Raw genomic sequence first — 26,339 nt, forward strand, 5'->3', positions numbered from 1 at the left:
TACATCTAACACAATTTACCAACTCATATGGAAACGGGGTTTGTACAAAACCAGTGAAGTTGGCACGTTGTGTAAACGGTAAATAAAAACAGAAAACAATGATTTGCAAATCCTTTCCAACCTATATTCAATTGAATAGACTGCAAAGACAATATACTTAACGTTGAAACTTGTAAACTTTGTTAAGAAAGAGTTAAAAACGATTAAAAAGGGTGTCCAAAATTTTGACTCTGGGCCGCATTGGGCTAAAAAAAACTTGGCCGGGTGCCAAAAGCCGACTGCATGTAAAGTAACAATATATATACACACACATATTTAGTCTATACATGTATATGTGTACATATATATATTCTATTGAGATATACACACATATGCATATATATATATATATATATATATATATATATACAGTATATATATATATATATATAAAAAAAAAAAAATATATATATATATATATATATATATATATATATATATATATATATATATATATATATATATATATATATATATATATATATAAAAAAAATATATATATATATAGATATATATATATATATATATATATATATATATATATATATATATATATATATATATATATATATAAATACATGTGATTCATACATTACACATATATTTAATATAGGTACACTAACTTTCTATATAAGTTAGTGTACTAACTTATAAATAGGTACACTAACTTTAGAACCGTATAGATCAGTGGCGTGCAGTCACTAGATGCAGGAGAGGCGGGGCCTCACCTGCCATCGTGGAAAGAAAAAAAATTTAAAAAGAAAAAAAAATTAATTAAATAGTTATATGTATCACTATCCAGTGATTATACTAAAGTTATTTTCCATTTAACTTCACCAGTTTTAGATTATTTTTATTTTTATTTTCACATTTGCCGTTCAAATACTGAGAAGAGATGGTGCGGTGATCAGCAGCCAGTTGAGGCACGTCACTGATTTGTGCCTCAACATGGATTGTGCACAATGACTCGATCGGCTAACTGCTGAGCTGCTGTGCAGTGAGACTGTATTGCTATATGAATTATATCAGCTAACTAAACTATGGCATAGTTTAGTTAGCTGAGGTATATAATGTACAGTGTATTTTGTCAACAACTCTATGTGTGTAACGTATTTCTTGTGCTGAGCATTCATAAATCTGCTGCAAAAGACGTACTGTCTGAGGCTCGCAGTAATCCGGCCTCCTGGTGGTAGAGGGCGGTAGTGATCCCAGAGATCATTCCCCGCCGCAGAAGAAAAACAAAAAAAAAAGTTTGCAAGTCAATTAGTGCAGCGATTGTTTATTTCCTCTCGCCTGGACTTTTATTAAAAACATGGAGGATTACATATGTAAAATAAAACAGTTTTCTAAACTGGACTTTCAATCGAAGCAGGAGGTAATAATTAAAGGTAGACCAACGCCGGAGCTAAAAGGTTTGCTTTTGACTTCGGGACAGAAGACCCGTTCTTTTCAAACGGCGTGGTACACACGCAAAGGCTGGCCAGGTGGATGTCCGGCAAGAAAGGTAAGACCATAATAATGTTTTTTTTATTAAATGTGCTTTTTTGTGTGCTACAGTTGTGTAAAGAATGCTGGTATGAGCTTTTAAACATAACCCAATAACTGCTGCCAATCACATGGTGAATAAGATACTATTTAGGGTTCATATGTTTGTAAATCTGACTGTGATGATGCAGTGCCTCACCAGACATTAACCTCACCGCACGCCACTGGTATAGATATATATATATTGTATATAGATCATGTGGATGTTTATATATATATATACAGTATATATATATATATATATATATATATATATATATATATATATATATATATATATATATATATATATATATATATATATATATATATATATATATATATATATATATATATATATGTATATATATATATATATATATATATATATATTACAGTATATATATATATTTATATATATATAGCCAAGGTTTCTGTGGTTCATCCGTTATACAGTGCTCAATACTGGGGTAGACCGGAATATACGTTAGGTCAGGAAAAAAAAACACAGACACTATATCATCCCTACAAGCCTTGTCAGGGGATTTTATTTCCAATATAAAATCCTCTGACGAGCAGGGAAACCTGTGAAACAGGCTTGTAGGGATGATATAGCCTCCGTGTTTTTTTCTGACCTAACGTGTATATATATATACAGTATATACTGTATATATATATACAGTATATACTGTGTATATATATATATATATATATATATACATATATATATATATATATATATATATATATATATATATATATATATATATATATATATATATATATATATATATATATGTATATAAATATTATATATATATATATATGATATTTATATAAGTACACTAACTTCACAACAACTGTATACATATTTATATATTGTAATTGAGAGTATGTGAGAGTTCGACTCCTACCTTGTTTCTTTCCCTAATGACCTCCTCTAAAGTTTTGTAATCAATCAGAAAAATCAAACAGCTAAAATGCGGCAAACATGGGGAAGTGTGGAGACAGTGCATATTACCCATCATGCACTGTAGTGGATTATGTGTGATTGTGAAGTATACATAGTGCTTGAACATGTTTTATAATGTCTATAAAGTGTGTTGACTCTATGGGTCATATTAATTGATTTTGTGCTCCAGTACTTACGAAACGAAACTCATGGTCATTGATGATCAATTCTATCTTTGTCCGTGGAATGGCGGCAATATCACTTCTATTGAATTCTCAGGGGAGTAAATTTAGGCAATTTGGCCAATCTTCTTGTTAAACTTGTAATGTCTCACAGATCGCACTTGGCCCGCCGGTCCGTAGTTCGGACACCGCTGGATTAGAAGCATAGAGAAAATACATTTAAGACACTTGAATGAACAAATTATGATATTTATTTCATGCCTCCCCCTGACAAGTTGGACCACTTTGCACATTCAAAGACAGTAGCACCACATCCTGGTACAAAATCTGAACCCTCATAGTGTTTCTGTAATGTCACTAACCTTGGGGGTAAAAACAACCAAAAGAGTTAAGAAGAAAATAAAGCACTACCACATGAGGTCCACGTCTGAACTAGAAGTTTGTGTTTGGTCCTAAAAGTGCTAAATGTTTTCTGCAACATTATTGAATATAGTCAACTGCCAGGTATAGGTTCTGAGTCTGTTTTGACAATAACATACCCATTAAGTGCAGTACACTATCCTGTTATGTCTGCAGGGCTTTAGATGATAGTTCAAGGTTGGGGGGGGGGGGGGGGGTTTAAGCTATTGCACATGCCTGATAAGATGGGCTTGTGACACACCAAGGTAGAGGAAGTTCTCTGAGGTCATTCTGGGTGCAGATGATCTTGCCTCAAAATCCCCAAATCCACCAAATACTGTAAAAGATTGGGAAGTGAATTATATTTATGCATTTTTCTCCAGAGATTCAAAGCGCTTTACATAGTGAAACCCATTATCTACATCTTTAAGCTACTGTACATTTGAAACAGGGTGGGTGTCTTGCTCAAGGACACAACGGCAGTGACTAAGAGGAAGAGGTACCGTATTTTCCGCACTATAAGGCGCACCGGATTATAAGGCGCACCTTCAATGAATGGCCTATTTAGAGTGGCTGTGCCACCAATCAGAGTGTTGCTGGTTACTGGGGTTCAATTCCCACCTTCTACCTTCCTAGTCACGTCCGTTGTGTCCTTGGGCAAGACACTTCACCCTTTGCCTCTGATGGCTGCTGGTTAGCGCCTTGCATGGCAGCTCCCGCCATCAGTGTGTAAATGTGTGTGTGAATGGGTAAATGTGGAAATACTGTCAAAGCGCTTTGAGTACCTTGAAGGTAGAAAAGCGCTATACAAGTATAACCCATTTATCATTTAAAACTTTGTTCATATATAAGGCGCACCGCATTATAAGGCGCACCGCATTATAAGGCGCATAGAATAGACGCTACAGTAGAGGCTGGGGTTACGTTATGCATCCATTAGATGGAGCTGCGCTAAAGGGAATGTCAACAAAACAGTCAGATAGGTCAGTCAAACTTTATTAATAGATTACAAACCAGCGTTCTGACAACTCCGTTCACTCCCAAAATAAATAAACAGCTGTTTTATTATTTTCCCAGATGTAAAGTCAGTGACGTGGTGTTTTGTTTATCTTTTAACAACAGCAAGGTATAACATGTAGTGCAACATTTATATCACATAGTGGAGGGAAACTTTTCCTCGATTCAATAAACACTTAAAAAACAGTCAGTCTGTTACGGTAAATCAAACGTTAGTGCAATCACAATATAGTAACACTCGAAATAGTGCAAAGCAATAACAAAATATCAATAACTCAACGTTGCTCAAATGTTAATGTCACAAAACACAACACACAAAATAAACATGTAAAGCTCACTTTATTAAGTTATTCCTCATCCACGAATCTCGCCATCTCACTTTGTTCCCTCGGAAACTCTGTTTAGTCTTCTTTACTTGGCGCATGTCATCTTGTTGCTTCCTCCACTTCCGCACCATTGATTCGTTAAAGGCCTACTGAAATGAATTTTTTTTATTTAAACGGGGATAGCAGATCTATTCTATGTGTCATACTTGATCATTTCGCGATATTGCCATATTTTTGCTGAAAGGATTTAGTATAGAACAACGACGATAAAGATTGCAACTTTTGGTATCTGATAAAAAAAAGGCTTGCACCTACCGGAAGTAGCGTGACGTAGTCAGTTGAACATATACGCAAAGTTCCCTATTGTTTACAATGATGGCCGCATGACGTGAGAGAGATTCGGACCGAGAAAGCGACAATTTCCCCATTAATTTGAGCGAGGATGAAAGATTTGTGGATGAGTAAAGTGCAAGTGAAGGACTAGTGGGGAGTTGAAGCTATTCAGATAGGGAAGATGCTGTGAGAGCCGGGGGTGACCTGATATTCAGCTGGGAATGACTACAACAGTAAATAAACACAAGACATATATATATACTCTATTAGCCACAACACAACCAGGCTTATATTTAATATGCCACAAATTAATCCTGCATAAAAACACCTGCGTGTTTGTTATGCTAGCTCCTAGCTCCTCTGCTAGCTCCTAGCTCCATAGAACACGCCAATACAATTCAAACACCTGATCAACACACACAATCACTCAGCCCAAAAGACCGTTCACCTAACCCAAGGTTCATAAAGCTTATATATTTTTAAAAAGTTACGTATGTGACGCGCACGTAGGTACGGTACGTGTTATGCTAGCTCCTCTGCTAGCTCCTAGCTCCATAGAACACGCCAATACAATTCAAACACATGATCAACACACACAATCACTCAGCCCAAAAGACCGTTCACCTAACCCAAGGTTCATAAAGCTTATATATTTTTAAAAAGTTACGTACGTGACGCGCACGTAGGTACGGTACGTGTTATGCTAGCTCCTCTGCTAGCTCCTAGCTCCATAGAACACGCCAATACAATTCAAACACATGATCAACACACACAATCACTCAGCCCAAAAGACCGTTCACCTAACCCAAGGTTCATAAAGCTTATATATTTTAAAAAAGTTACGTACATACGCAAAAAAAAGCCAAAGCTGCATACTCACAGTAGCACGTCTGCGTCTTTGTCATCCAAATCAAAGTAATCCTGGTAAGAGTCTGTGTTGTCCCAGTTCTCTACAGGCGTCTGTGTATCCAAGTCAAATGTCCTCCTGGTTAGAGTCTCTGTTATCCGAGTTCTTCCATCTTGACTGCATCTTTCGGGAATGTAAACAAAGAAGCGCCGACTGTGTACTGTTGTGGCTGACTACGTTCGAAAAATACGTCCATTTCGCACCGACAACTTTCTTCTTTGCTTGCTCAGCTTCCTTCTTCATAATGCAATGAACATGATTGAAATAGATTCACGAACACAGATGTCCAGAATACTGTGGAATTATGAAATGAAAACAGAGCTTTTTCGTATTGGCTTCAATGTGGAAGGCATACCCGTGTTCGCCGGGCTACGTCACGCGCATACGTCATCCTCAGAGGCGTTTCGAACCGGAAGTTTAGCGGCAAATTTAAAATGTCACTTTATAAGTTAACCCGGCCGTATTGGCATGTGTTATAATGTTAAGATTTCATCATTGATATATAAACTACCAGACTGCGTGGTCGGTAGTAGTGGGTTTCAGTAGGCCTTTAATGTTAAATTCTCTCGCTGCTGCTCTATTCCCGTGTTCTACTGCGTGACTGATCGCCTTGAGTTTAAACTCTGTGTCTTAAGCGTGTCTCATAATAGGAGCCATTTTGGGGTCTTTACATAAACACACAAATGGAAATGAAACGGCACGCCTCGCGCAGTCATATATCCCAGCATGCACTGTGCGCTTCTTCTTCTACGGGGGAAAAATGAAGTCGGCGGCTGCTTACCGTAGTTGCAAGACCTGTTGTGGCTCAATATTGGTCCATATACAAGGCGCACCGGATTATAAGGCGCACTGTCAGCTTTTGAGAAAATTGGAGGCTTTTAGGTGCGCCTTATAGTGCGGAAAATACGGTAATCGAACCTGGAATCCTGTCTTTTTCTTTATGTTTTTATTGTACACTATATTATGTGAATGCACACAGTTAAGGTGCTCAACACAATTGTGTTGCTAGACAGAGTTCATAGGGCACAATATTAACCGCCCAATAGGCCCTTTTGCATATGCCAACCCCCCATGATGCTGTTGGAATATTTTTTTTACTTCAAATATAGTAGTTTGCCTTCAATTTGTCTATCAACCATCACTGTTCTGTATTTAATGCACAGATCCAAATACGCTGTTTAACACTTGAGGTAAATTAGAGAGATTGAAAAGAAATTAAAGCAGCTCCATCGGGTGGGGCATCTCTTCCCTAGAAGGGACCCTACTTTTCTTACCTATTGGTTCCAGTTTCTGTGTATTTAGGATCTGCATAAGTCCTGACAAATTTGAAATCAAATCGTATAGGCATTGCGGAGATATTTATAAAACAATCTTACCTTTCTTCACTCTTCCGCCAAATGACTCATTTGGAATTTAATTCTTTTGTGACGTTTTTTTCACATGTGACGTCTGCGGATTTCTCTATATATGGTGAAGGCTTACTCACAGTGATGGCCAAGCTACTTGGAAAATGTAGTAAGCTAAGCTACACGTTACTCTTGATTAAATGTAGCTAAGCTACAAGGGAAGCTATCCCCAGAGAATTGTAGAAAGCTACACTACAAGCTACATGGCAAAAGTAGCTTGCTACATTTAACAGCATTTCTATCTATAGGCCCACACGTATAATATCAATGTTAATGTAACTGAGAGTGTACAATTGGACCCAATAGGGGTCCGTTACTATTAACTGTCATTTAGCTGGGGACACCCTACTGCTACCTCTAGGGGACCCCGCACCTCACTGTATGTATTTATTTAGTTTGCCTTTTCTTTGGCCCACCCTTATAATGTTATTTATTTTCTCTACCAACAGTAAAGAAAACAGCATCTATCTATATCTTGACAAAAAAAAACAACACAATATTGTTGGGAACAGCTGTTAATAGTTATGTGCAGTAAAACTGTTCATGAAGTCAACTCACCTTAAAGTGTGTTCCTAAATTTGTGATTTCACGTCTTAGATGAAGAGAGCAGTTATGATATTGGTTTACAGAGTACACAACTAAAAACTAAGGTTGTGGGCATTGTTTTCTCTAAATGCATACATTTATCTAAATATGGCCAAGGACACGCATTATTGTGGGTTTCCTGCATGTCATCTTAATCACTAAAAGAAAAGTCTAATCTGCGGGAGAGGATCCCTCTGCCATTTTCAAGTATGTTTTTTTTTTTTTGAGTCGTCAGCTTGAAGCGTCCCTCTGTCTCCGACTCCCTCGTCGTCATGTGACATGAGTGCATGATTGCTACGATTTTGCTTACTAGTTTCAATGACCCGCCTTATCTTGCCTCTGATTGGCCAATCCGTAATGTTTGGCCCTAACCTTAGCCAATTGTGACTCATCATACGAACACCAACCAATCATCCTGGATTTTCTCTGTATGTATGGATGTTCTCATTCATACAGGTCATTGTATTTTCTCCATATTTTTTGGGCCTGGATTTGCAGTCCATTTTCTCCAGGATGGCGGAAGCTGGATTCCAACCAGCAACTTCACGGCCACTCTACCATCTGAACCACGTCGCCCCACTTGTTAATTAAACTTGTTAATTAAAACCTCCGCCTTGTTTTTTTATGAATACTTAGGTCTACTACGCTACTTTATTTTAATGTTGGTCAATAGGGTGATACTTGGAGAGTCAAGTGTTTTCTGAGGTGGTACTTGGTGAAAAAGGTTTGAGAACGACTAAACAGTTGCAACGATTAATTGATTAAATTAATTGGAAAAAAGCTTTGATTTCTATTCTGTTGCTTTGATTAATTGTTTAATGCGTGTAATAGGGTTGTACAATATACCGGTATTGGTATAGTACCACGATACTAATGAATCATATTCGGTACTATACCGCCTCTAAAAAGTACCGGTCCCCCACCCCACCATCCCCCCGTTGTCGTCACGTCGTGTCATTGCTGGTTTTAGGAGCAGAGGAGCATGTTCGGCAGTGCACAATCATGGAGTACTTACAAACAGACAATGTGTGTAGACAGAAAAGGGAGAACGGACGCATTTTGGCTTAAAAACTAACAATAAAGGTGAAGTTATAACGCTGAAACACCCTCAGGAAAATGTGCTTTAAGATATGGCTAGCTAGCTAGCGGCTAAAGTCCGGCCACAGTTGGCAGTGCTTTAGCTACTTTTCAATCACTGATCCTGGTCTCCATGGCGACAAATAAAGCGAGTTTCTTACAAGTATCATCCCTGCAGGACGAGGGAAAAGCTAAACATGCTTCACTACACACCGTAGCTCACCCGCGTCACAATGTAAACAAACGCCTTTGGTGGATCTACACCTAACATCCACTGTAATGATACCAAGTACAGGTGCATATCTAGTCGATACTACTATGATTACATTGATATTTTTTAGAATCACAAAATCTTTTTTTGTTTTTTAAAATTATATATTGTGTTTATAAACTCAGGAAATATGTCCCTGGGGGTGTTTGGACTTTGAATATGACCAATGTATGATCCTGTAACAACTTGGTATCGGATTGATACCTACATTTGTGGTATCATCCAAAACTAAAGTAAAACATCCAAACAACAGAAGAATAAGTGATTATTACATTTGATCACAAGTGTAGATAGAACATGTTAAAAGAGAAAGTAAGCAGATTAAGGGTAAATGAACAAGTAGATTAATAATTCATTTTCTGGCACTTGTCCTTAATAATTTTAACAAAATAATAGAGTGGAAAATGACACAACATGTAACTGCATATGTCAGCAGCTAAATTAGGAGCCTTTATTTGCTTACTTTCTACTAAAAGACAAGTTGTCTTGTATGTTTGATATTTTATTTAAGGACAAACCTGCAATAAGAAACATATGTTTAATGTACCGTAAGATTTTTTTGTGAAATTAAAGCCAATAATGCAATTTTTTGTGGTCCCCTTTATTTAGAAAAGTATCGAAAAGTACCAAAAAGGATCAAAATACATTTTGGTACCAGTACCGGTACCAAAATATTACACTAGTGTGTAACTAATAACATTTTTAAAATCCAGACAGCATGGAGTGCCCGGAACTTTAAATGTGTGGACATAGTTCCCGCACGGCTGCTGCAATAGAGCACACATTAGAGCAGCGGTGTGCAGGTGCCCTGATCTGTGTGGCGGCTAACAGCGAAACTAAAAAAAAAAAAGAATTAGTACACACATGTTAAAAGCGCAATTTGATTGATATCGATTATGTGAATTTAATAGAAACACAAAATGAAGGTTTTCGCAAGCATAACAGTGTTTCAGCTCTGAAATAGGCATTGAGACTATAAAGTGTGTTTTATCCGATTACTCGATTAATCAAACAACCTGATCGATAGATAACCCGAGTACTAAATAATAAATAGCAACAGCCCAATAAAGACTATTATTGTAAAGTAATGTTTGTATGTGTGTCCATTTGGAGCCCAGGGAGTTATTGTTACACCTCTGAGCTGTGATTGGTGGAGAGCAGGAATGCAGCTCAGGTGGAGAGAGAGAGAGAGAGAGAGAGAGAGAGAGAGAGAGAGAGAGAGAGAGAGAGAGAGAGAGAGAGAGAGAGAATGAGCGAGAGAGAGAGAGAGAGAGAGAGAGAGAGAGAGAGAGAGAGAGAGAGAGACTCCTTGACTTTGTTGAAGTCTGAGTGTTGCTTGTGTGTGTTCGTGGAGGACGTTGGACTTGTATTGGACTTGTATTGGACTGAGACCTGAGAAAACAGACAAAATGTATATTTAATTTTGTTTCAACCTAGAGGGAGACTAATATATTTATCTCATTTTAATGCGGTTCTTTGCTAGTCGACTTTGTATGTATTTGCGCGCCTAAAACGTGTCGTTAGTTGTTGAAGGCGATCTGTTTGTGACAGCTGAAAGTGTACAAAGTCGTTTTTTTAAATTTTTTTAATAAGTTTTGGATGAAGTCAGGGCAGAAGACGGGAGGCGGCCATGGGAGGCTCTGACGTCCGACTGTGGACGCTGTCAGCTGGGATGCAAAGTGCGCCCGAGCCGCGCCGTTGGACGCCATGAAAGCGGAACCAAAGTGCACCTGACTTGTTTCAGAAGTGTCCCCCGCCATGTACTCATCCTCCTCGGCCAGGTAAGACCTGTTCACTGCTTGTACATGACTTGGAATGAAGATGGTCCTCCATTACTGTTTGCTAATTGGACTGTTAATTGGACATTTCAAGGGACAGTATGGCCAAATATTTACCTTGACTTCTCTTATACTTGCAAGGAGCTGCAACACTTTTGCAGTGCAGTGAAGGAAGAGGTGATACATTCCTGGCACAGTTGACTTTGCTCCCCCTTTCTATGTTTTGTCCCTAAAAATTAAAATCATTGCATGTTGTGGCCGAAATGTCACATTTCCTGTGCTTTTAAGTCAGGGGTGTTTTAAAACAAAACAAATCAGCTTGCATGTCGGCTTTGTGGTATTAGCGTCAGCGTTTCTGCTTACACTTGTCTGCCACTTTTTTATGTGTTTTTAAAATTAATAGTTATGGTTGTTGTGTTGCATTGTTTGTAGTGACCTCAGGATGCAGAGACGGCAGGTAAAGTGCAGGTACAATGTATCTATTAACAAATATAAAGAAATGGTGCATCATGAAGCACAGGAAAGGCTATGCACGTTCCGCTACAACAGTGATTCTCAACCTTTTTTCAGTGATGTACCCCCTGTGAACATTTTTTTAATTCAAACACCCCCTAATCAGAGCAAAGTATGTTTGGTTGAAAAAAAGAGATAAAGAAGTAAAATACAGCACTATGTCATCAGTTTCTGATTTATTAAATTGTATAACATTGCAAAATATTGCTCACTTGTTGTGGTCTTTCTTGAACTATTTGGAAAAAAGATATAAAAATAACTAAAAACGTGTTGAAAAATAAACAAGTGATTCAATTATAAATAAAGATTTCTACACATAGAAGTAATCATCAACTTAAAGTGCCCTCTTTGGGGATTGTAATAGAGATCCATCTGGATTCATGAACTTAATTCTAAACATTTCTTCACAAAAAAATAAATCTTTAACATCAGTATTTATGGAACATGTCCACAAAAAATCTAGCTGTCAACACTGAATATTGCATTGTTGCATTTCTTTTCACAGTTCTTTTTGACAGACATTTTTAAAAAAATCTCACATACCCCTTGGCATACCTTCAAGTACCCCCAGGGGTACGCGTACCTCCATTTGAGAACCACTGCGCTACAACACAAAGAAGCCTTAAAAATGTAAGCACAAAAGTCAAACAATGATCCAAAAAGAGGACAGGGCTGGGTTAAAAAGCATCCTGATTGGCTTATAAACCAGCATGAGAGTTGTGTGATTCTATTTTATTTTATGGATTTATTAATTTTTAGTTGAATGTTTCTTACACTTAACTGTCCTTATTTTTATCCTGCTTTTAAATGTGTGTTATAACTACTGTGCAGCACTTTGTGAAATTTTTATAGTTTATTTTAATTGTGCTGTGTAAAAAATGGGTTGGATTGAATTGATTGACAATATAAAGTGCTGCCACATTACCAGAAAATGCATTTATATTTAAATAATGTATTCCTTTTTTTAAATGATTATTAATAACAAATTTAATAATGCATAAATACATAAGCTGTATAATTTATATAGGATTTTTTAGTTACTGTATACATTTATCAAGCAATAAACATATGCATGTCAGTAAATTAGAAGAGGGGTAAAATTATGATAGACCAATTCAAGGCTCAGGGTTTGTTTTTCAATTTAAACTCTTCCAGTTGTAAGTTACTCCACAGGTCACAACATACCAGTGCAAAATGACATCACGTTCAATGGTAATGGCTTAGGAAATGTTAGCATTTTATTTGCTGGTGAGGCATAAACCTGTAGTTTTTTTAAATTTTATGAGATACCAAAGTTGCCTTTTTTTGTATGGATGAATTCATTAATTATCCAAATCATTAGGAAATACGTTTTTGATATATTTCCCTCTGAGAATAAGAGTTTGATTTTTTAAAATTGAAATACTGAAATTAATAAACTTTTGAAAGATATTTATATTTTATAGATGCACCTATATTCTATTTATTGATCCTTTAATCTTAATCTATATGCAGCATTTGATTATTAATTATACATTTCTGTCACATTGTTTTTACTCCAATATTTCCAAAAAACTTTCATCTTTTTACTTATTTGACTTATTTTATATACAATTCAAATTGTATTTATATTCAACTTATGTACTCGTATTGTTTACTTGAACTTTTTTTTTAATGACACTGTATAATTTGCATAATTGATCATGACACATGTGAATGTCATGGTCATTAACGCTGTGAAATTGACTAATAGTGAGCAGTCTGAATCTACGCTGGATATAGCAACAAAGTCGCTAAGTAGGCAACCCTGATCTCTTCTGCTCCGTCTCCTTATTCTTTCACAGTGAAAATGTATTTTTATTTTAGGCCAAAAGACCAAAATATATGATTTGCAGCACAACATTTGATATTGGATATTCCCTTCTTTTAAAACATTACCATATTCATGAATGATTGTGAGAGCATTAGTGGGAGGATACCAGGGTGGAACTCTTATGCGCACAATTCACTGCAGGTGTGATTTGAAATGAGAAAGGTGTGTACTAGTTTTTTTTTTGCACACTAATTTGCGCATCAATAGAATTGTTTTTTAATCAGTCACCCAGCATGCAGCTGTAAAATTCAAAAAGGATGTTGCTGAATAAACAATACATCTATTTTTTTTTACTTCTGACAGACCATGCAAAAATGTTGACACACACATCTGTCAATCGTCTGTGTTTTTGCTGCGGGAGCACCGAGTGTGTGTCACTTTGCACATACTTTTCAAAAGTGCTTAATATAACGTAAATTAGTGCCTCGCAAAATGGTGATGAGTGTTGATAAATCACATTGCACGTGCTGTATAATATATTGGTATCTTCTCCTCCCAGTTTTGTGAGCGTTTCGATGATCAGCATATATTCTGTATACTAATGAAGAAAAGAGACGCAAAATGGGTATTCCGCTCACCTAACATATAATAGATCAGCTTTGCGTGTGCTATCAAGTTTGCACATGTTTTGGTACATGCAAACCTTTAGTAAATCAAACCAGAAGACCAACACACTAGTGAAGCATAAGAAACATAAAACATGCAAAATAGGTTTTCTGAAAGTGTGTCAATGTATTTAGTTATTTAAAAAATAACTTGGTGAAAAGATTTTAATGTGCGTATAAGTAATTTTTGACCACATTATACAATAATTAGGCTAAGGCCGATATTTGATAAGTCCGAACGATAAATGAAAAGCTCTCCCTCTTTTACATAAGTTTTAGCAGCTGTTGGCTTTTGTACTACATGCACATAAACGGTAATAATCATCACTGCTGTAAAACTCCCAACGGTCACTGAAACCGTATTAAAAAAAATGATACAAAAACCGTGATCCATAACCACACGTTGATAAAATTATGGAAGAACTAGCATTAGCTTGCTAGCTAGCTTAAATGTTAACATGAAAACAAGCAACATGAATGTATTTTCCCATTAAGAAATGTCATATCCCAATCTAAACTTGTATGAACACATAACTGTCTAAACAACTAAGATACAGTATTCACATTGAACTTAAAGGCTGTGCTGTCTTTGCACAAAGTATTCAATATATACTCCAAAGTTTCACATTGAAACAGACAACAGGAAGTAAACTCGCATGTCATATAAACCGTAAGTGAAAAGAACTGATCACCCGATTTGCATTTATTAAAAAAACATTTTAAAATGTTTACAAATGAATATGGAAGAATATAAACATATTTCAACACACAAATACAAATAATAAGGCTCATTGTTTTGGTTGTGTATAATTGAGGGTCCTCCACCACCTGCTTAACAGAGACAGAACCTATTTTATTGCTTTTGGTTGTGATTTTTATTTAAATGCAACATTTTTCTGACAGAGTATATTTTATTTGTATTATTTGTTTGTTTTATCTTACTTCGATATTTAAAAGTTGACATTCCTTTCGCAATGTTAAACTACTGTTTATGAGAAATAAAAGTTTATTGCATTTGAAAGGGTATACTTTCAATATTATTATGTATTACCATTACGTCAGTGGTTAATTTGGTCTCAAAATATCATTGGCAATAAAATAGTTTATTGGCAATAATTTGTTGTTCAATATATCGTCCAGTAAAATTCTAGCTGAACGATAATATTGGTAACCATGATAATTTTGGTCACAATAACCATCATATGCAATGTTCTTATCGTTACATTCCTACATGGAGGTAGAAGAAGTCTCAGCATGTATTGACATACTGTACTTTACTTTACTAGCTAACCACTTCTTCAACATGTTGGAGCTTATTGCTCTCAATATTCAATTTATGGCGATTCGGCGATAAAATAAAAATCTCTATCGTAGGCCGAATTTCTGTCATTTCTATCCAATATCGTTTTAAATTGAGCACGTATACAGCCCCACAGCTTTTGTCTCCTAAATGTCACCTGCTAAAACTAGCATGCATATTTTTCATTTACACAAACACTGGCTCAAATCCACAGCTACAACTGTGCATACAAACTCTATTTATTGTTAATCTGTGTCTCAGCATCATGACCTTAAATCTGCCTTTGCCTCGCTGTGTTTGTGGAAACAAAAGACAAGAATATGTCAGCCTTTAAGGTGCTTCATTTGTGACGTGCCACATGTCTGTCAGATGGACATGACACTGTCAATGTGATTTGTTCACACAGGCTATGGCACAGAGAACATCTCTGATCGGTTGATTCTGTGGATAAATGTGTGTTTAGGAACACTTGAACTTAATTTACAATGTAACAATGAACCTACTGTATAGTTTATAAATACTGTAGGAACTCTAATTTGGTTATTACATGCGATGATGTCCTTTTCTGCTGCTATAAGTTGCAATATTTGCAAAAGTGTCCTTACAAGATTTGATTGCTTATTGTTTTAAAAAAATATATATATGGAGTCTGATTATGCTCTAACTATAGCAATAGCTAAGTTCCCTTATATATTCTGAGGCAGACCAAGGATTTATTATTTTCTCTGAAAACTCGATTTTCTAAATTTTTTGGTAAAAACTACAAAACAGAGGGATTTTTTCATTATTTGTATAAACATTTCTGCTTTTTTTCATTACGTTATGCCTTTTTGCTCAACTTTTCAATTTTGTATATATTTTTTTTGTTTATTTCATTTCTACAATGTGCCATACGGTCAATAAAAAAGCTGTGTTCCACAAATGGCCCATGCAGAGCCAAATTTAAAGGCCTACTGAAACCCACTACTACCGACCACGCAGTCTGATAGTTTATATATCAATGATGAAATCTTAACATTGCAACACATGCCAATACGGCCGGCTTAACTTATACAGTGCAATTTTAAATTTCCCGCTAAACTTCCGGTTGAAAACGTATATGAATGATGACGTATGCGCGTGACGTCAATAGTTAAACGGAAATATTCGGACACCATTGAATCCAATACAAAAAAGCTCTGTTTTCATCTTAAAATTCCACAGTATTCTGGACATCGGTGTTGGTGAATCTTTTGCAATTTGTTTAATGAACAATGAAGACTGCAAAGAAAAAAGTTGTAGGTGGGATCGGTGTATTAGCGGCTGGCTGTAGCAACACAACCAGGAGGACTTTGACTTGGATAGCAGACGCGCTATCCGACGCTAGCCGCCGACCGCACGGATGATCGGGTGAAGTCCTTCGTCCTTCCGTCGATCGCTGGAACGCAGGTGAGCACGGGTGTTGATGAGCAGATGAGGGCTGGCTGGCGTAGGTGGAGCGCTAATGTTTTTATCATAGCTCTGTGAGGTCCCGTTGCTAAGTTAGCTTCAATGGTGTCGTTAGCAACAGCATTGTTAAGTTCGCCAAGCTGGAAAGCATTAACCGTGTATTTACAGGTCCATGGTTTAATAGTATTGTTGATTTTCTGTCTATCCTTCCAGTCAGGGGTTTATTTATTTTGTTTCTATCTGCATTTAAGCACGATGCTATCATGTTAGCTCCGTAGCTAAAGAGCTTCGCCGATGTATTGTCGTGGAGATAAAAGTCACTGTGAATGTCCATTTTGCGTTCTCGACTCTCATTTTCAAGAGGATATAGTATCCGAGGTGGTTTAAAATACAAATCCGTGATCCACAATAGAAAAAGGAGAAAGTGTGGAATCCAATGAACCCTTGTACCTAAGTTACGGTCAGAGCGAAAAAAGATACGTCCTGCACTGCACTCTAGTCCTTCACTCTCACGTCCCTCATCCACAAATCTTTCATCCTCGCTCAAATTAATGGGGTAATCGTCGCTTTCTCGGTCCGAATCGCTCTCGCTGCATTGTAAACAATGGGGAAATATGAGGAGCCCTTCAGCCTGTGACGTCACGCTACTTCCGGTACAGGCAAGGCTTTTTTTTTTATCAGCGATCAAAAGTTGCGAACTTTATCGTCGATGTTCTCTACTAAATCCTTTCAGCAAAAATATGGCAATATCGCGAAATGATCAAGTATGACACATAGAATGGATCTGCTATCCCCGTTTAAATAAAAAAAATTCATTTCAGTGGGCCTTTAAACACCACTGGTGTACTTATTATTTCATAAGTGTTGCCAAACGATGGAATCATGTCTCTTCAAGTTCTTAGCACTTATGGAAGTGATAAAGGTCTTTATCTTCTGGAGGTTTCTTCTGTCGTTACTTGAAGAGTAGCTACATTACCCAGAGGTCTAGCGGTGGAGCGAAACCGGAAGCACTAGTGGAGATACGAGCGAGTAATACTGCAGCGTAGTAAGTAAGAGTCCGTGTGTTGGTGAAAGCGGCTGAGCCTGCGTTATTGAAACAAGTAACAAACCTAACATTCTGCACGTTTAGCATGCAGTTGTTTGCTTGCTTTCAAGGCTTGCGAAAGATCTCCGCTAATGAGGCGAATATTTCGCCTTCTGTTACCGCTTGTAATTGAATCCGAATAAATGCACAACACGCTTTCACTTTTAATGCACGTCTTTCCTTGTCAAAAGTCGCAAAATTGGCCCAAAAGAACCCTTGTGACGCGTGTTGTCTGGCAAAGCAGGTGTGCATAGGGTGGAGTTATGGCGCACACTACCACAGCATCATTATAATTTGTTTATGAGCGAGGATGAACCCGAAGTGCCAAAATCGAAGTTGGGACTGGGTATATTATATTTGTGGCTACAAATAAATGGAAAACTCTCGCTGGAAGAAGGGTCTCAAGTAGGGCTGCAACTAACGATTAATTACTTCGATTAATCGATTAATAATCGGATAAAAGAGACAAACTACATTTCTATCCTTTCCAGTATTTTATTGAAAAAAATCCAGCATACTGGCACCATACTTATTTTGATTATTGTTTATCAGCTGTTTGTACATGTTGCAGTTTATAAATAAAGGTTTATTAAAAAATAAATAAATAAAAATAAAAAATTGCCTCTGCGCATGCGCATAGCATAGATCCAACGAATCGATGACTAAATTAATCGCCAACTATTTTTATAATCGATTTTAATCGATTTAATCGATTAGTTGTTGCAGCCCTAGTCTCAAGTAGCTTGGGTAGACACAAGACATAATAGAGTGGAAAATTAATTCAACAATTAGCTTTTTAAGAAGATTGTATTATTAATGATCAGATTATGATTTAAAAACGATTATTTGTGCGGCCTTAGTTGTGAAGCTTATTTTGCACTGAACAGAAATTCCCCGTGTGCATGTTTTAATGCTATATAATTAGATAGAAGTAATGCAGGTGTTGTTGTTTCACACTGCTTAGTGATAACGAGGAAGTTAACAACACATGTCAGTATAAATGGTAAGATTTTTCATAGAAATGAACCCTTTGGCGCTCACATTTTAGTCGACACTAGCGGTGCAACATTTATGTTGACTTTTTTGTGAACAGAAGAATACGGTTGACTAGGACTTGATGAGTTGTTCAAAATGGAAGGGTTGTTGAAATAAGCAGGACTAATTAAGCAGGTTTAAGTTAAAATAATGAATCTTTGTGTAATATCCTTATGAGGAAAAATGTAAAAAAAAACTTCCTCACAGCCCAAAGTCCTTTAGAGACTTGCATCGTTAGTTTGTCAACACCTCTCTCTGAACTCACCCATGTTATCATTTCATGGATCTGTTGTCCTGAAAAAAGTACTAGACTTGGTTCACTCCTGCACATTAACCTAGATAATAGATTGTTTCAAGGTTCGGCCAGATAAGTGTTTACTGCTTTAGGCCAATGCATGTTAGTGGGTCTCCTTTGAAGCAGGTTTATTTTAGTGTTTTAGCATAGTTAGCATGCTTCTTACATATTTCACAGCCCACTGAAATATGGTGCATTGTAGCCTATTTGATGGACACTATTTGAAAATGTTCTGCTTTGTTATCTACATACAGTATAGGATTTCAGGTACAACAAATGTGTAGTTGTGATTGTTAACTGGTTATATTACTTGCTTTGCTTGTTGTGGACACCTTCTCAACATAGCTACAAAGTTGTTACTGTCACTCTCAAGTAAAGCTCATTGTTGAGATGAGATTAATGTCATGCTCTTGTCTGCTAAACATAGACGTGTGAAATGCTTCACTTGAAAGAGGGATTATGTTCAATATCAGTCTGAAATCAGAGACAATTAGATTTACAGCTGAGAGCTGTTTGTTTCTGTATTGTTTTTAAGTTAGATAATAATTCATGGGAGACATATGGTGGAGGGTGCTCTGTGCTATTTTATTTTAAACATAAAGTAGTGTTCCCCATATATTCACAACTAAAAAGATTAAAAAAATTAAAAAATACATTTCAGTATCATCTGCTCAGGATGCCACCCGAACGCCTGCCTAGGGAGGTGTTTAAGGCCCGTCCGGCAGGAGGCCACGGGGAAGACCCAGGACACGTTGGGATGACTATGTCTCCCGGCTGGCCTGGGAATTCCTCGGGATCCCCCGGGAGGAGCTGGACGAAGTGGCTGGGGAGAGGGAAGTCTGGGCTTCTCTGCTTAGGCTGCTGCCCCCGTGACCCGGCCTCGGATAAGGGGAAGAAAATGGATGGATGGATGGATGATCTCACTTATGGATGATCGGTATTAGAACTGACAGCATAAAATCAAAACAACCCTATATGCACGCGCACTTAGAAAGATGGCATCAATGGTGATTCTTCAGCATGGTGGAGGAAGTAAAACGTCTCTGTGTTTAATTTAAGTTTTGGTTTTAAATGTTCATTTTAAATAATTTTCTAGTTTTTTCTACATACGAGAACATTTGTTGGTGAGTTTTTGGATATTCATTCATAAAATGTGTAAAAGAAAATAATCGATAGATGAACTGGTTCAATAAATTATCATTTGGTGCAGCTCTAGTCGAAACACAACAAGACAACCACTTTCACCAGCTGATTGCCACGGCTCGGTAAAAGTGAACCTACCTTCTGTCCACCATGATTACACGTTCGACAGTGGGTCGAAGAGCTAAGAGTATTTGGCTATCGTACGCCAGCAGAGACTTGATCGATCTAAAAAGTCAAAGCAAAGTGACAAAGCCACACACAGGGGAGCTATCTTTAAAATGTTCAACAAGGACTTCAGAGGGTGCAGCTGCTGAAGCACAAAGAGCTTCCGTTAGCAGCGAAAGCAGTTTAGTTCATGAGTACGACCACAGTTGGTTGTCGCTTCATTCATAGTCCCAGAGGGGTCAGAGCTAAGTGCAGGGTCCAAAGACTGAACATCTGCTAAAGGTTGTGTCAGTCTATTCAGTGGCATGCTACTTATAACAATTGGACCCTCCACCGGGCTTTCACAAACACTGACTGTGTCGCAGCTCCATCTCAAGTGGGGTGGGGGTCAAAGGTCAAGATGAGTCCTGTATGGAATACTTATTCCTTTTCTTACTCTTTTAAACAGGAGTCTCATATGTCACTGCGGAAACTTAAATGGGACCTGCATTGTATTAAGCAAAACCAACTTTTCTTACCTATTGGTACTTTGTGAAAATACGGGGCAGATATTATACGTATTTAACTTCTTTCTGTTCCATTTCATTAATATTTTACTGTAATGTTATGTTGATTGATTTATTTTAATTTTATTCCTTTGTTTGATTTTTTATGAATAAAATAAATAAATTAACTGAACTGAACTGTTTTTGTGTATTAGGGATATGCATAAGTCCTGAAAATTTAAATCAAACCATGGAAGCATGGCAGAAATATATATAAAACAATATTGCCTTCCTTCATACTTACTCCAAACAAGCTGTTTGGAATTTGCCCAATTTGTGAGGTTTTTTTCCAATTGGTGATGACAGCAGATATCTCCACATATGGTAAAAAAAATTATCCCCACGGTTTTTGTGCTAATATGCCATTGTAGTATAGAGCTGCACGATTTTGAGGAAAAACCTAATTGCGATGTTTCCCTCCAAAATTGCGATTGCAATTTGATTCGCAATTTTTATGTTTTATACATGTAAAACATAAAATTGCAAAGACAACTTACCTACTTACTTTGAATGTGTAGTATAGGGCGATGGAGGAGGTACAGTATGAAAACAAATTGAGTGGAACTCTTTCAAGCCGATCCCATTTCATTATGTTGAATCGCATATGTCGACATGAGTCAGCCAAACCAAGAGGCATCAACCCAATTGATTTTCACTGTATTTATTTTTGAATAATTATGAGGTCTTTTACAATGTGTGTTATAGGGATGTAACGATAAACGGTGATAATGATCAAAACCCCCAACGATTAGTATTACTGTTTGAAATTAAAATTATCGAAAAACCGAGATTTATAACTGCACTTTGATAAACTCATGGACCGACTGGCACCAGCTTGCTAGCTTAAATGCTAACATAAAAACAAGAGACATTAACGTCTTTCCGTATTAAGAAACGTCATACCCCATTCTAAACTTACTTATACACATTACTGTCTGAGCAACTAAGTGTGCTCTCTTAAAACAGAGGGACTGTTGTATATTCAGAGTAATACGAGACCGAGGTGTTTTTATGGTGCGTTCTAGGACCACTGAACAGAGGAGGATGCCACAACGCCCGTCAGAAATATCCACCCATCCATCCATCTTCTTCCGCTTATCCGAGGTCCCGTTGCGGGGGCAGCAGCCTAAGCAGAGAAGCCCAGACTTCCCTCTCCCCAGCCACTTCGTCTAGCTCCTCCCGGGGGATCCCGAGGAATTCCCGGGCCAGCTGGGAGACTAAAAACTTCCCCAGGAGGGCATCCATGGGGCATCCTGACCAGATGCCCTAACCACCTCATCTGGCTCCTCTGGATGCGGAGGAGCAGCGGTTTTACTCTGAGCTCCTCCCAAATCATAGAGACTCTCACCCTATCTCTAAGAGAGAGCCACGCCACCCGACGGAGGAAACTAATTCGGCCGCTTGTACCCGTGATCTTGTCCTTTCTGTCAAAACCCAAAGCTCATTACTATAGGTGAGGGTAGGAATGTAGATTGACCGGTAAATTGAGAGGTTTACTTTCGGGCTCAGCTCCTTCTTCACCCTGATGGATCGATACAGGATCCGCATCACTGCAGACCCCGCACCGATCCGCCAGTCGATCTCACGATTCACTCTTCCCTTACTTGTGAACAAGACTTAGAGGTACTTGAACTCCTCACCTGGGGCAAGACCTTCTCCCTAACCCGAAGATGGCACTGCACCCTTTTCCGGGTGAGAACCATCGACTTGGACTTGGAGGTACTTATTTTCATCCCAGTCACTTCATACTCTGTTGCTTACCTTTCTAGTGAGAGCTGAAGATCTTGGCCAGGTGAAGCCAGCAGGACCACATCATCTGCAAAAAGCAGATATCTAACCTGCACCCATCAAACGGGATCCCCGGTCCTCAACATCCCGACTGCGCCTTGAATTTCTATCTCTGAATGTTATGAACAGAATCTTTGACAAAGGGCGGCCCTGGCCTCGTCCAACCCTCACTGAAAATGTGTCCGACTTCCTGCCGGCAATGCAAACCAAGCTCTGACACTGATTATAATGGGAGCAGACCACTACAATCAGGTATGCAGATACCCCATACTCTCTGAGCACTTGCCACAGGACATACCGAGGGACACGGTCGAATGCCTTCTCCAAGTCCACAAAGCACATATAGACTTGGGCAAACTCCCATGCACCCTCAAGGACCCTGCCGAGAGTATAGAGCTGGTCCACAGTTCCAAGACCAGGACGAAAACCACAGTGCTCCTCCTGAATCTGAGGTCCGACTATCCGGCATAGCCTCCTCTACAGTACACATGGATAGACTTTACCAGGAAGGCTGAGGAGTGTGATCCCACGATAATTGGAGCACGCCCTGCGATTACCCTTCTTAAAGAGAGGAACCACCACCCCGTTCTGCCAATCCAGAGGCAACGCCCCCGATATCCACGCAATGTTGCAGAGTCTCGTCAACCCAGACACCCCGACAAAATCTAGAGCCTTAATGAACTCTGGGCGGATCTCAACGAGGAGCTTTTTAACTATCTGGAGCTCCAGAAATGTGAGAGACCACCACAGATTCTCCAGGCACTGCTTCCTCATAAGAAGACATGTAGGTGAGATTGAGGAAGTATTTGAAGTATTCCCTCCACCGATCCACAACATCTCTTGTCGAGGTCATCCCCACCTACACATTGTTGACAGTGCACTGCTTCCCCCTCTTGAAGTGGCAGACGGTGGTCCAGAATCGCTTTGAAGCCTTTTGGAAGTTGTTTTACATTGCTTCCCCCGACTCTTTCCAAATCCAAGTTTTTGCCTCTGCTACCGCCGAAACCCTACACCGCTTGGCCGGTTGGTACCTGTCCACTGCCTCCAGAGTCCCACAAGTCAAAAAGGCCCAATAGGACTTCTTCTTCAGTTTGACGGCATCACTCACCGGTGGTGTCCACCAGCGAGTTCTGAAATTACCTCCAAAACAGGCACCAACCACCTTGCGGCCACAGTTTCGATCGGCTGCCTCGACAATCGAGGCACGGAACATGGTCCACTCGGACTCAATGTCCAGCGCCTCCCTCGTGACATGTTCAAAGTCCTCAGCTAGCTTTGAAGCTGAGGATTGGACCGCCAAGGGCCCTGCCTTCGGCTGCCGCCCAGCTCACAGTGCACCCAACCTCAATGCCCTTTTCTATGAGTGGTGAGTCCATTAGAGGGGGCACCCACATTACCCACTGGCCGCCAGCCAGAAATACTAATTAATAATAATAGATTGTATTTGTTAGACACTTTTCATTTAAATAAATATTAAAGTGCTACAGTACAAACAAATATTTAAAACAAAAACTTAGCCATTAAAACAGATGAGTAGGGGTGTAACGATTCATTTTAACAATGATTCGATTCGATATTTCTGCTTGCCGATACGATTCAAGTACAATGTAATTGTTTTAGAACGATACGAAACAAAATGATTCAGTGAGTTGAAATCGATTCTTTAACTTTTTAGCAAAACAAATCAAGCAGTGTGACTGTGAAATAAATACTAAATACTGGACACTGCAGGTGAAGTTTCTTATATTCCTGCTATTTCTTGTATGGGAATAATCCATCAATGAATTAGGACTACAAACAAGCAAGTAAACAATTAATGGCCAATGCATTCACATCTTATTTAAATAAAGTGCAAATAACACTTAAGGTTGAATGAACAAGAAGAAACATTTTCTGCTGACATTTTCAACATTTAAGCTATTTTCAATAAAACTACTCTTCTCCGCCCAGCGCCCCAGGTTGTTGATGGTGTTGGCCCCTCGCTTCCTAATTTCCATAGCTTCCTTCATCCATCTCTTGTATTAATTTTTTTTCTCATCAAATTATTTCTCCTTGTGTTCTGGGAGTTGGTGCGTCACGGTATCACTTCCATTGTGTCGGCTGCGTCTTTTATGGTTTGAAAATGTGTTGCGGTTTAATTATTGTGTTGTGTCGTTTGTATTTATTGTGGCTTTTGCAATCGCGCCGTAGCTAAAAGTTATTATATTGAAATGTCTGGCAGTGAAGAAGGAGAGACAGTCAGAGATGCACTCTCAGACACTTTCTTAACACGCGGTAACAAAGTCAGGGAGTCAAAACCCACGTTTAAACACTGAACACACAGCCACTCTTGCACACATCACACCCAACAGCACTACCTCTTAAAGGCACACAGACACATTTCACAGATGTTACACTATTGTCTTTTGGCGTTTGTTATGACATTTCTCCACCGTCATAGATATCCGCCATTTTTGTTTTGATGACGCTACAGACTGGAAAATACTTTACATTTAAAATCCTTATTATTACAAGTGCTAAACTTCATATAAAGTCTGCCGTTCTTAAATCCAATGTTTTCCTTTTTCTAGTGTGGATGAAATCGATCGATTCCCTTTTAAAACGATCTTGGTTCGTTACCTATCTCTTGGAAAGCAAACTTGCTGAGCACAGATCGATATAATTTAAGTTCAGGAATATAAATCGATCTATGGATGTATTGATCCATCGTTACACCCTTGACGGTAAAATACTAAGACTAGTATACCTCTGGGCCCCTTCATTTTCTTCTTCCTCTTTGGTTTTGTGCTTTAACTTTAATCAAGAGGCGTTCGAATTATCCGTCAGGTAGAGGGAAGGGCGAAGTTCCTTCCTCCAAGCAAAGTGAGCTCACAGACCTCCCTATATAATGGAGTGTAAGGAGAAGGATGGCAGACCAGAAACCCAGAGAAGCTTACAAATTGTAAGTAATTAGCATAATTAATTATTTTTTTAATGACACTTGTGGTTGTAGTCTCATTGTGGTTGTAGTCGGACTTCAAACCTTTGCTGCTGCAGGTAAATATTGGCTGCAAACACAAATACACAATGAAACACATTTTACATGCCGTAAGCTGAAGCGCTAGCACTTGCATATATAGCCAAAAACGTTGTCTTCCAAGCAGTCTTCTTCTTAATAAAGACAGACAAAAAAAAATAAAAAGAGCACAAGCATAGCCGAACATCGCGTGCAATAGCATCTTAAAAGTAAACAAACATTTGTCGCATCTGCCTTAAGTCACTGCTGGGAAACGACGAGGGTTGACGACGTAGCAAGATTTGAGCGACGTCCGTATGCGTAGGGGCGAATTTGCAATACTTCGCCATGGTACTAGATGCTAGAGCCAAGGTGGAGGGTCAAGTAGAAAAAGGGAGTGGTAGGAGGGAGAATTCGAAATGAGCCTAAACACTATCAGTTAAGCATAAGAAACACAAAACAGTGTGTATATTAATTTTAGTTATTTAAAAAAATAACTTGGTCAAAAGATTTCAGTGTGTGTGCATACTTACTGTTTGAGCATATTCAACAATACAGTGATAATAATGATAGCCGTAATAATTTTGGTCACGATAACCGTGATATGATATTTCCATATCGTTACATCCCCATTCCCTAGTGTGTTACTCGTCCCATTACTACTACTATTACTATTACTATTTTTCATTCCTAAAACTCTGTTTCCAGAATCCAACGTAAATCCCCGGCTTTAACCGTAGAACTACTGAAGATTGTTATTATATTGCATTAATAATCCGAAGACTGAAGATATTT

The 26,339-nt window shown here is 38.2% G+C and overlaps 1 protein-coding gene across 1 annotated transcript in view; it reads left to right on the forward strand.

The window, feature by feature from the left end:
- Nucleotides 1–10,339: 10,339 nt before the first annotated feature.
- The window catches only part of adamtsl5 (ADAMTS like 5), a 118,446-nt gene continuing 102,446 nt past the window's right edge, over nt 10,340–26,339 (forward strand). The window contains exon 1 of the mRNA XM_062030492.1: nt 10,340–10,799. Coding sequence (XP_061886476.1) covers nt 10,777–10,799 — 23 coding nt within the window. The 5' untranslated portion in view covers nt 10,340–10,776. The remainder of the gene's footprint in view (nt 10,800–26,339) is intronic.

Source organism: Entelurus aequoreus, linkage group LG02, assembly GCF_033978785.1.
Source record: "Entelurus aequoreus isolate RoL-2023_Sb linkage group LG02, RoL_Eaeq_v1.1, whole genome shotgun sequence".
NCBI lineage: Eukaryota > Metazoa > Chordata > Actinopteri > Syngnathiformes > Syngnathidae > Entelurus > Entelurus aequoreus.